General features: G+C 38.9%; 1 protein-coding gene across 2 annotated transcripts in view; it reads left to right on the forward strand.

Moving 5' to 3' along the window:
- cand1 (cullin-associated and neddylation-dissociated 1) overlaps nucleotides 1–9,498 on the forward strand; it is a 40,134-nt gene extending 30,636 nt beyond the window's left edge. Inside the window, exons 14-15 of one of the 2 annotated variants that reach the window (XM_078567974.1) lie at nucleotides 1,367–1,474; nucleotides 7,164–9,498. In XM_078567974.1, coding sequence (XP_078424100.1) covers nucleotides 1,367–1,474; nucleotides 7,164–7,388 — 333 coding nt within the window. In that variant the 3' untranslated portion in view covers nucleotides 7,389–9,498. Of the gene's footprint in view, nucleotides 1–1,366; nucleotides 1,475–2,345; nucleotides 2,421–7,163 lie in introns of those variants that run through there. The other variant, XM_078567975.1, reaches the window with a different exon arrangement.
- Nucleotides 9,499–11,883: the final 2,385 nt, after the last annotated feature.

Genomic DNA, 11,883 nt, shown 5'->3' on the forward strand with positions numbered 1-11,883 from the left:
TCCTCCAATTTGTGTTGCGTTGGGCTTCACTAGAACATTGCAACAGGCCAAGGACGGACATGTGGGCATAAGATGAATATGGTGTGTTGAAATAGCAAGCGGCAAGAAGATCTGGGTTGATAAGACCCATTTCCCGCACTGCTGTCCTTGTCCTTACCCCTTCCGCTCTGACCCAGAACCATAATAGGGTCCCTCTTGTCCTCACTTTTCACCCCACCAGCCCTCCAAGTTCAAAGGATCATCCTCCAGCATGATGTCACCAACTAACAAATCTTGTCCTCCCCACCCCCCTGTCAGCATTCCATAGGGACTGTTCCCTCAGTGACACCCTGGTCTGCTCCTCCATCACCCCAAACTCCTCATCCTCTTCCCACAGCACTTTCCCATGCAATTTCAGAAGGTGCAACACCTGTGCCTTTACCTCCTCACCGTCCAAGGCCCCAAGCACTCCTTTCAGGTGAAACAGCACTTCACTTGCACCTCCTTTACTTTGGTCTCCTGTATTTTCTGCTCCCAATGGGGCTCCTCTACATTGGGGAGACTAAACGCAGACTGGTTGACCACCTTCGTTCAGTCTGCAAGCATAACCCAAAACTTCCTGTCACTTCCCATTTCAGCACACCATCTTGCTCTCATGCCCACACGTCCGTCCTTGGCCTGAGACAGTAAAGCCCAATGCACACTGGAGGAGCAGTGCTTCACTTCCGAATAAGCACTTTACAGCCTTCTGGATTTAACATTGAGTTCAACAAATTTAGACTATGAATTCTCTCCTCCATCTTTACCTTTGTTCATCCAATTGTTCATTTTTTTACTTTTAATTTTAAAAATGTATTTATTTTTTATTTAACTTTCTTTTTTAATCCTCGTTCCTCGCTACCCCCCCAACAGAGCCACCTGCCACTGGTTTCTACATTGTGCTTTCATAGAGCACTGACCCTTGTACTGCTCTTAACACATTTTGCTCTTACCTTTATGCCACTATCAGCACCTTCTTTAGTCTTCACCACTACTGTTAACAGTCCCTTTGCTTTGTGACCTTGACATATTTGTCAATTCTCCTTCTAACTTGCTTCACCTGCTCCAACCCCTCTCCCCCCCGCCCCCCTCCATTATAGAGTATAAAATCCATCACATTTCTACTTCTCAATAGCTCTGAAGAAGAGTCATACGGACTCAAAACTTTAACTCTGCTTCTCTCTCCACAGATGCTGCCAGACCCGCTGAGTTTTTCCAGCATTTTAAAAAATTTGAACCAAAGTATGTTGAAGGCTGGTTATATTGTTTTTTGGAAAAATGAAAGCTTGCATTTAGTATAATAGATAGAAATTTGGTTTATTGTTGAAGCTTTTTTTTAACCTAACAGATGCTGACCTTCTTGATGTTAGTACGATTATCCACTCTTTGTCCAAGTGCAGTTCTACAGAGATTGGACAGGCTGGTGGAACCTTTACGTGCTACCTGTACAACTAAGGTATATATTTTGAAATTCAATATATAATTTAGATGGCTATGCAAAAGGTGCACTTGTTACTAGGCTATTTTTAGGCCTTTGAGATATCCACTTTTGTACTTTGAGTGCAATCTGATTCTCACCTGATTTGTTCATGTACTCAATGCAGCAAGGAGCTAATGAGTTAATAGGTTATATGTACTCTATTCAGCTTCTTGCTCTATCATTCATTTAAGATCATGGTTGATTTGATTGTTGCCTCAACTCCACTTTCCTGTTGGCCTCCCATAAGCTTTGGCTAACTCAACCTTGAATATCTTGAATGATACAGCCTTCAATGCTCTCTGGGATAGTGAATTCTGAAGACTAACAACCCACCGAGACAAGACAAGAAACCCCTCCTTATTTCTGTCTTAAATGGGAGACCCCATATTCTGAAACTCTCTCCCCTGTTGGTGCAGACTTGATTGGCCCAATGGCCTCCTCCTGTGCCGTTAAAATTCTTAGATTCTGCTCTAGATTCCTACTTGAGGAGCAACATTCTTTCAGTACCTACCTTGTCAAACTCCCTTGGAATCTTTTATGTTTCAATAGGCTCACCGCTTATTCTTATAAACTCCAGTGAGTATGAGCTCAACCTGCTCAACTTCTCCACATAACACAACCCCTTCATCCCAGGAATCAACCCAGTGAACCTTCTCTGAACTGTCTTCAATGATAGTATTTTTGACATCCATCTATCTCGGGAGACAACGGTCTGTGCCCAGGGTTTATGTCACTTCTGTGTTGAACATTGTCTGTTCTGATTGTCGAGGCCAATCCCCTTCCATAGCTGGCATAGATGAATAGTGTTGGGCCAGAGGTCGACTGATGTTTTTTTTTCTTCCGGCAGGTTCTCTTTTCTGCCACCTGCTCATTTCTTTTGTCCTCTGCTTTTTCTACACTCTCCTGACCACTTGTCTCCAGGCATTCTGGTCAGCAGCAAGGATTGCCATGTATCGATTCCGGTCAATTTGAGGTTTGCAGATGCCCTTGTACCGCAGATGTGGGTGACCTGTTGGTCTTGTGCTAATAGCAAGCTTGCCATAGAACTTGTCTTAGGGAATGTGGCCTTCATCCATTCAGCTCACATGGCCCGGCCAATAGACTCATCACTGACTCTAGGGCAAACATGCTGGGGATCGCTGTACAATGGTATACTTCCATATTCAGCACTCTGATTTGTCAGGTGGTGCCCAATATTCATCTGAGGAGCTGTTCTGCGGCTTTTCATGGCTTGCATAAATTGTCCATGCCTCGCTACTGTAAAGGAGGGTGCTGAGAACACAATTCTGGCACACATGGAGCTTTGTATTTTCGGTTAGCTTGCTCAATCCATACTTGACTTTGTCATGACAGCTGTGGCCTTTGCAATCCTGATGCTGATTTTGGCATCAAGGGATAAGTTGCCAGTAATTGTTATGTGACGCTGTTGATGACCTCCAGCGAGGTCGTCAGTGTTTATTGAAGGTGGAATCTCTACATCCTGGCCCATAACTTTGGTCTTCCTGATGCTGATTGTCATACCAAACTCCTTGCGGGCCTGGGAGAAGCTGTTGCAAATAAACTTGCTAGCCTCTAGCCTCTTTAAATAAGAAGACAAAAACTGTACACTTCTAGGTGTGGTCTCACCAATGTCTTGTATAGTTGTAATAAGACTTTCCTTGTAATAAAGGCCAGCATTCTATTTGGCTTACTAATTACTTACTGTACTTGAATGCTAACTTTTTGTGATTTCATATATGAGGACACCGAGATCCCTCCATACCGAAGCATTCTTCAGTCTCCATTTATGTAATATTCAATTTTTCAATTCTCAAAGTGGACAACCTCGCATTTTCCCACATTATACTCCAATTTGACAAATTTTAGTCCATTCACTTGCAGACTCTTTGTATCCTCCTTACAGCTTGCTTTCCTACTTAGCTTTGTATCGTCAGCGACTTTGACTACAATCCCTTCATTCAAGTCATTAATATCAATTGTAAACAATTGAGGCCCCAGCGCTAATGCATGAGGCACCCCACTAGTTACAGTTTACCAACCTAAAAATGACCCATTTATTCTGACTGCTTCCTGTTAGTTAACCAATCCTCTATCCATGCTAATATATTACCCCCAACACTGTAAGCTCTTACCTTGTGTCATAACCATTTACTTGCACTGCATTAAAGGCGCTTTGATAATGCTCAAATTAAATATTGGTGTTTGGAGCTAATTAGATTTCTGCATTTTTTAAACCAGGAAAATCCTTCACTAACTTAGTGTTCTTCGAAGGAATTATTTAATAGGGTTACTTGGAATAAAACCATTTTTTCTGGCTTACAGCATAGGGCCACCTTGGCATGCACGCTTTTTTCAAATGCTAAAAGAATTCAATTTGAAGGTAGTTATTGTGGAAAATGTGTTCAACAATTTATATTCAGTATATACTAGAATTTAAAAATAAAATACATTTAGTAATTTAGAAATTTTATTTCCTGTCATGTTGTAACTTTACATTATATTGACATCTTGTTCACAGATATTTTGTTGGTGAAGTAACTGGATTAGAAATTGGTGCCAAATTGTTAATGTTTTCAATGTTTGTAAAATGCTGGCAGGACTGTTTTAACCTTTAAAAAGTAAACCAGTACAATGGACAGTGCTAAGGAATATTCAATTTTTAAAAAAGTTTCAAAAAGGATGGCTTCATATTGACTGCAGGCAAACTGGATCCAAGCTCCCACTCAAGGCCGAAACATGAACAAGCGCCAATTTGACTTGCATTGCATGCTTCTCAGTAATACAAAATATGCACTGTTGCTGACTTGCAAATTATTCCATATGATGACAATAATATCTTGCCATATTATGGGATCTTTATTTGCAGCTCAAAGTTGCATACTTTGGCAAGTAAGATTGGGACATTTGATACATCTGTTTGCTTTTTTAAAAAATAAAAATCTGCATTGAACAGTGGGAACAAAATAGTTGCTTTAGGGTTGGTTTCCTAGAGCTGTATGTTGAGACTAGAGGACTGGCTATTTTTGATCTCATATTATGAAACAGGAAAGGGCTAATGAATAATCTCATTGTAAAAGAACCTTTAGGGATGAGTTACCATAAAATGATATAATTCTACGTGGTTTGAAAGTGAGGCAGTTCAATCTGAGGCCATGGTGTTAAATTTGAACGAAGGAAATTATGAAGGTATGAGGTGGATTGGGAAATACATTAAAAGGTATGACGGTACATAGGGAATGGATAGTCTTTAAGGAATTATTACATAGCTTACAGCAACTATGCATTCCTTCAAAAACCCAAAAAGAAAAGCCAGTTAACTGTGACTAACAAAGGAAGTTAAGGATTGTATAATATTAAAAGAAAAGGCCTATAAATTTGCCAGAAATAGTAGTAAAGCTGAGGATTGGGAGGATTTTGGAATACAGCAAAGGAGGACCAAAAAACTGTTAAAGGAAGTGAGAATAGAATATGAATGTAACCTAGCAAAAAACATAAAAACAGATTGTAAAACCTTCTCTGGGTACGTAAAAAGGGAAAGTTTGCTAAGACATCCATCACAAGCTGAGTCAGGAGGATTTCTAATGGGGAATAGAGATATGACAGAGAAGCTAAATGATTACTTTGTGTCTCTCTTCACTGAGGAAGATGCAAGAAATCTCCCAGAATTAGAGATCCAAAACGAAGAAATTGGTGTTCGTAAGAAGGCTGTATTGGAGAAATTAATGGGACTGAAGGTTAATAAGTCTCCAGGACCTGATATTCTACATTCCAAGAGTGTTCAAAGAGGTAGCTATGAATATAGTGGATGCATTGGTGACCACCTTGCAAAATTCTATAGATTGTGGAATGGTTCCTGCAGATTGGAAGGTAGCAAATGTCAGTCACCCCACTATTTAAGAAGGGAAGGAGCAAGAAAGCAGGAACTACAGACCTATTGGTCCTTCATCAGTTGTAGGCAAAACGCTAGAATCTATTAAAAAGAATATGATAAATGGACACTTAGATAATGATGATCTTGGGTTGGTCAACATGGATTTATGATTGGGAAATCATGTTTGACAAACCTGTTGGAATTTTTTGAGGATATTACTAACAGAATTGATAAAAGAGCTGGTGGACGTAGTATACTTGGATTTTCGGAAGGCTTTTGATAACCCTCCTTTGTGGGGACTTTATCAAAATTAAAGCACATGCGATGGGAGGTAATTTCCTGGCATGAATTAAGGATTGGTTAACAGGCAGAAAACAGTCAGAATAAACAGGTCATTCTCACTTTGGCAGGCTGTGACTAATGGGTACTGCAAGGATCAGTACTTGGGCTCAGCTGTTCACAATATATATCAATGGTTTGAATGTGAGGACCAAATGTCATATTTCCAAGTTCACGGTTGACACAAAGCTAGGTGGGAATGTGTGTTGTGAGGAAGACGCAAATCGGCTTCAAGGGGATTTGGACAGACTTTGTGAGTGGGCAAGAACATGGCAGATGGAATATAATGTGGAAAAATGTGAGGTTATCCACTTTGGTAGGAGGAACAGATGTGCGGAGTATTTCTTAAATGGTAAGTGATTATAAAATGTAGATGTACAAAAGGACCTGGGTGCCCTCTTCAATAAGTCACTGAAAGCTAACATGTAGGTGCAGCAAGCAATTAGGAAGGCTAATGATATGTCAGCCTTTATTGCAAGAGGATTTGAGTACAGGAGTAGCAAAGTCTTGCTTCAATTGTATAGAACCTTGGTTTGATTGTAACTGGAGTGCTTTGTGCAGTTTTGGTCGCCTTACCTTTGGAAGGATATTATTGCTATAGAGGGAGTGCAATGAAGGTTCACCAGATTTGTTCTCGGGATGCAGGACTATCCTATAAAGAGAGATTGGGGAAACTGGGCCTGTATTCTCTAGAGTTTCGAAGAATGAGAGATGATTTAATCGAAACATGCACTATACTTAAAGGGATAGACAGGGTAGATGCAGGTAAGGTGTTGGGGAGTCTACAACCAGGGGACAATTTCAAAATAAGGGGGAAGCCACTTGGAACTGAGATGAGGAGAACTTTTTTTACTCGGAGGGTTGTGAATCTTTGGAATTCTCTACCCAGAGGGCTTTAGAGGCTCAGTCATTGAGTTTGTTTAAAGCAGAGATTGACAGGTTTCTAAAAACCAGTGACATAAAGGGATATGAGGATCGTGTGGGAAAAGGCATTGAAGTGGATGATCAACCATGATCGTATTGAATGGCGGAGCAGGCTCGATTGGCTGAGTGGCCTACTCCTTTGTTCCTAGATGTTTAACGGGATGTTTAAAATTGGCTAATATTGTAGATGTTTAGTCTTTGTGAAAACTGAGATAGTTACACTAATAGTTTTCTGGCTTGGTTTCAGATATTTCCTGTTAGTGGATCAGTTTATTTGTTTAAAAAAAGTGACAGATTTTTGTTACAGTTTATGATGCCCAGAGTTGCATAATGAGATCAAGCAGGCATCGTCTAGAACATGAAAAACAAAGGAGTATTTCAATTTTATTACCTGTTATTTTCCCTATTCCCTCCAACCTATACAAAATTGTGGAATTCTTTAAGTTTGTCAGCCTATAAAATTGTTCCCAAAAAAAAACCAAAAAAATTGATTTTAAAGTCTCATAAGATTTTAATGGTTTGATTTGCTAGGTAAAAGCTAACTCGGTCAAACAAGAGTTTGAGAAGCAAGATGAACTGAAACGCTCGGCCATGAGGGCAGTTGCAGCACTACTGACCATTCCAGAAGCAGAGAAAAGTCCACTTATGAGTGAGTTTCAGTCTCAGATAAGCTCCAACCCTGAGCTGGCAGCCATCTTTGAGAGCATCCAAAAGGACTCGTCTTCTACGAGCTTGGAGTCAATGGACACTACCTAAATCTTTTCTTCCAAAGAAGGAATCTTTAATTCTTGTATTGATGTTATGCACTGAAATTTCAGTCAGTACGCAAGCAAAAAGAAAATCTGTACTTTGAGCTTTAAGCTTATGAATTCATTTTTACTTTCGTGGAAATTCTAGTTTTTGTTTATTGTTGCTTTTTTAGTAGTTAACCCAGAAAGTCCTTGTAGTTAAAGTGGAAAAAAAATAGTGTAAATTACACAGAACATTTTGTTATACCACACACAATTCAGCAGTATTTAAAAGGCAATGCATTTGTAGAAGTAGATTGTGTATAGGTATACAATAAGGATTTTGGTGTGCTGAATGAACTTGGAATATAAATGTTAAATTTTACTCCCAAGATGTTTTCTTTCAGGAAACTTCATGCCATTCACCTTTATTATGTGATTTTTGCAAGAAAAAAAGGAGAAAAAAATGTCTGTTCACCTGTCTACTGTTTTGTTTCAGCTTGCTAAACAATAGTTAAAGAACTCTGCTTTGTGAGATTTATTATATTAAAATGGTTGGCACAGTTCTTAAATCATAGATTGGTACTTCCAATTTCTTGGAATGACAAATTATTTCCATGAATGCATTGATACTGCATGGGACATTCCAAAATGTACGTTCTGTAAAATGTGTTTTGTTTGGAATACAAAGCTTGAATTCAAAAGATGATTTTATCCTGTGCACCGCTAATGCCTTGCTAGGTTTGTTTTATTGATCTTATTATAGTTTACATTCAATTAACTTTTTCAAGTAAAGGTAGAATAAACCACTAAAAACTACTAAATTGGGTCCAACTGAAATTAATAGGAATGTACTGAATTAGAAAAGCTCATTTTAGCATGCCTAGATGCTCCCAAAGTTGGAAAAACTATATCACTTATAAGCTATTTTATATATCCCTCAAAAAGCTATTGCGCAAAAAAAAATGAAGCGTTCTTGAATTTTTGAGTAGTGGTGCCACAATCGACGATCACTGCTTTCCTATTAGTTCCTTTAATTGGAGCCATGTGTTCAGGGAACGCCATAATAAATTAGTTTTGTTTTGGTGATTGGTGGAGCCATGAAAGCATCAGTGTTACTTGACGCTGTGTTTCGAAATTGATACACATAACAACTCGCACTTGCATAGTACACTGTAGATAAGATAACATCCCACAAGGCTTCAGGGGATTGAAAGACTTAGAACAGGAATTGGGGGAAACATTAAGAAAGGTTACAAGGCAGCAGGATGATATTGGTTAGGTAGCTGGAAGAAAGTACACATGCTGCATAAATGCTGTTTGTGGGTGGGTTGGGGGAGCAGGGACCATGGTATGTGAAGGCTGATTACACAAGCATCAGCTGCTCTTAATTCTGCCTTCAAAAGCTATGTACTATTGTGATTTCCTGTGGAACTTAAATAGCTATTTGATGGAAATTTCAGTAGATAATTACTCTACACTTTAGAAAACATGTGATGACAATACAAATCTAATCTGAAAATTGCATTTCAGATTCTCCCCTCTGACCACTGTACACATTCCATAGATTCCATTTCAGTGTTTATCATTGTAACAGCAATGTTCATCATATTATATGTTTGATTAAGAAATCTAATTTAAGCAGCAAATATTCTGTCAAAGGCCAACTTGCATTATTCTCTTTTGCCACCAATCAAACTGCTTTCTGCATGCTTCAAATGGTCAGTGTACTTTTTATGCATTCTTCAATAATGCCTGAATCTCTCTTTTGTTTGCAATGGCATCAGTTTATCAGCTGAGAAAAGTTGATCCATTATTGCATTAATTTCTCGTCTAGAATGAGTTTTGGTGAAGTCTGATCTATGAGAGAACTTTTTCAAAACTCCGACTTTTAGAGTCTACATTGAAAGTAAACGCACAACAGCTGGATCCTGATGCATAATTTGTTCTGTGACAATTTCTGTACTGGGAATGATGACTTTTGTTCTTCCTGTCCATTTATAACCCATTAGTTTAATTTAGTAGGAGGAAGAATGCATTTTACAGAAATATGAAGAGATTTGAACATCCCCAAAATTTGTCCATGTATTGATTTGTAGAATATTTAAAATCTTTTTTTATATAAAACTGGAATTTTATGTTGGAGTTTTGCTTAATTGTGTACCAAGACTACTTTTTTGCTCATTTGAGTGTATGTGTATCACTGACTGATACTTTAGATTCAGTCATTATATCTGTACTACAGATTGGTACTTCGTGTATGCTTACGTGTACATGAACTGTACTTTAATGTGCACCCCAGACTGGTGCTTTGTTTCCTGCAAGCAGTCATTTGAAATACTTTTGGTGTGTTAGTACTGCACTCTAATGCTTGAGGTGGCCAGAGACACTTAAGGCTTTGATGTAAATGGCAGTCCTATACATCAGAGATCAATAGTCTGTGAATGTCAATTTTGTTTTGGCCAGTGGAGCTCACTGATGCGTGTGGTGCTAATGAATTATGCATTGATGCCTTTGGTTTATTTTTTGTAATTGCATGTCTAAAGATTAACAATTCTGTAAAATGGGGAACTGGTTTAGTACACTGGAATTCTTATGTACTTTTATTAGGTGCTTATTGAATGGTTATTTTCTAAACTGATCTATTTAAATGATCAATCCTGATTCAAATCATTGTCTGTTATTGCATAAAGTAAGACTAACACCACTTGATAAAAAACCAGCTGACACAACCAAGATCTGCTTTCAGCTGTAGTGTACTTCAGCAAAAAAATGGTAAATAGAAGCAACAGGAGACCTTTTTTGTTTGAGTTGTAGTTGATGCCTAGTGTAGGTTTTGTTCATTCTAAAAAGCATTTTGCACAAAAATATTGCTTTAAAATCTACATGTCCAGTTGTAACAAAGGATCATTTCATACAGTAATAGTGTACATTCATTTGAAAAATACAGAAGAATATGTACAAGATAAGAACTCCCATCCACTTCAAAGTCCCTGTCACATCTTAGTGTACCAAAATATCGTGCAACCATTGACTTCAAGTTGAAATATAGTCACTGTAGTTATGGTAGCCAGTTTTGTGCACAGCAAGTTGATTTGTTTGTAGTGATGGTACTTGGTGTCATGGAATATTTTACATCCACTTGGAAAAGCTGACATGAAGTCAGTTTATGGACTCATCTGAAAGATATTTAGGTATTGTAACATCCAGGCATTGCCATCCTATCCAACATTCTAAACATCCACCTTGTCTACCACACTGAGGTGTGTGCTATCTACGGGGGCCACTGCAGCAAGATACCACTGCTTCTATGGCAGTGCCTCCCAACTGCATGATCTCCACCAGATAGGACAAGAGCATCAGGTTCTTAATGTGATTACCTCCAAGTTTCACACCATCCTGTCCTGGACATAAAACACTGTTCCATAACGGCTGGGTAAAAACTGCCAACCCAACCACATTTTGGGATTACCATCACCAAAAGCACTGCAAGGGTTCAAGAAGGTGACTCGCCACCACCTTCCTAGGGCAAGTAGGCAATAAATGCTGAATTTACTGAGAATTAATATTGTAAAGATTTTTTTGTGGTTCAGATATGGGTGGTACAGTGCATGCCTAAAATTGAAAGCACTGTGATAGTTGCCTGGTACGTGATCATTGCTTTGTCTAAAGTAGTGCTGATACTCCTGCATGAGCTGCATCTTAAAGGAGAATTCTTTTGCGATTCACTTAGTGGCATTGTGCAGGGAGCATGTAGGAGTATCAACTAACTCTCTAGAGCTTTGGGAAATTACTAATTTATGGAAATGCAATACCCCTTTACCTTCATACTGCTGGCAGTTATCTCATGGTAAAGGAGGCAAAATCACTTGCCTAATCAAACCAAGCATGGGTGACTCAATGCAGCTATAGATAGTTTATGTTGCTGAGCATCCTTGGGCATAAAAATTAGCAGCACTTGTGTCTTTGGCAGCTATTGGTACTGCTGTACTGCTAATGGTTTTTGCCCACAAATTCTTGCAGGATTCACGGCAACTCCCTCATCCTGTTCCTTGTGCATTGCAATAGTGCACTAATCGGTATTTGTGGATCGTGCAAAGTACCAAGAGGTGTGGCCTCACTTGCCTGCAATCCTGCTAGATCCTCTTCTAGCAAGAGCAAGTACAAGAGGATTCCACTGGGGTACTGTATTGTGACACTGTTATGCCAGTTGATGAAAAATGAATGTTTAAACAATTGCTCCAAGTGTTACTGAACAGTTGTGGCAATAATACAAAAGCGAGAATAGGTGCAGAAAAAATTTCTAAATGTCCCCATTAATGCTTTTTAAAAAGATTTTTTGTATAAACGGCAATGAAATAAAAATCAACTGGGTTGTAAAGTGATCCATTCCAGTATGCTACCAGCCAGGGACTGGAGGAGAAAATTATCCCAGCATCATTTAAGTTACTTGAATTGGCAGATGGCACCCTAGCTTAATGTTCCATTTGAAGCTTGGCCCTTATGACAATGCAGTTCTCCCT

This window comes from Cetorhinus maximus, chromosome 22 (assembly GCF_964194155.1).
Source record: "Cetorhinus maximus chromosome 22, sCetMax3.hap1.1, whole genome shotgun sequence".
Taxonomy (NCBI): Eukaryota; Metazoa; Chordata; class Chondrichthyes; order Lamniformes; family Cetorhinidae; genus Cetorhinus; species Cetorhinus maximus.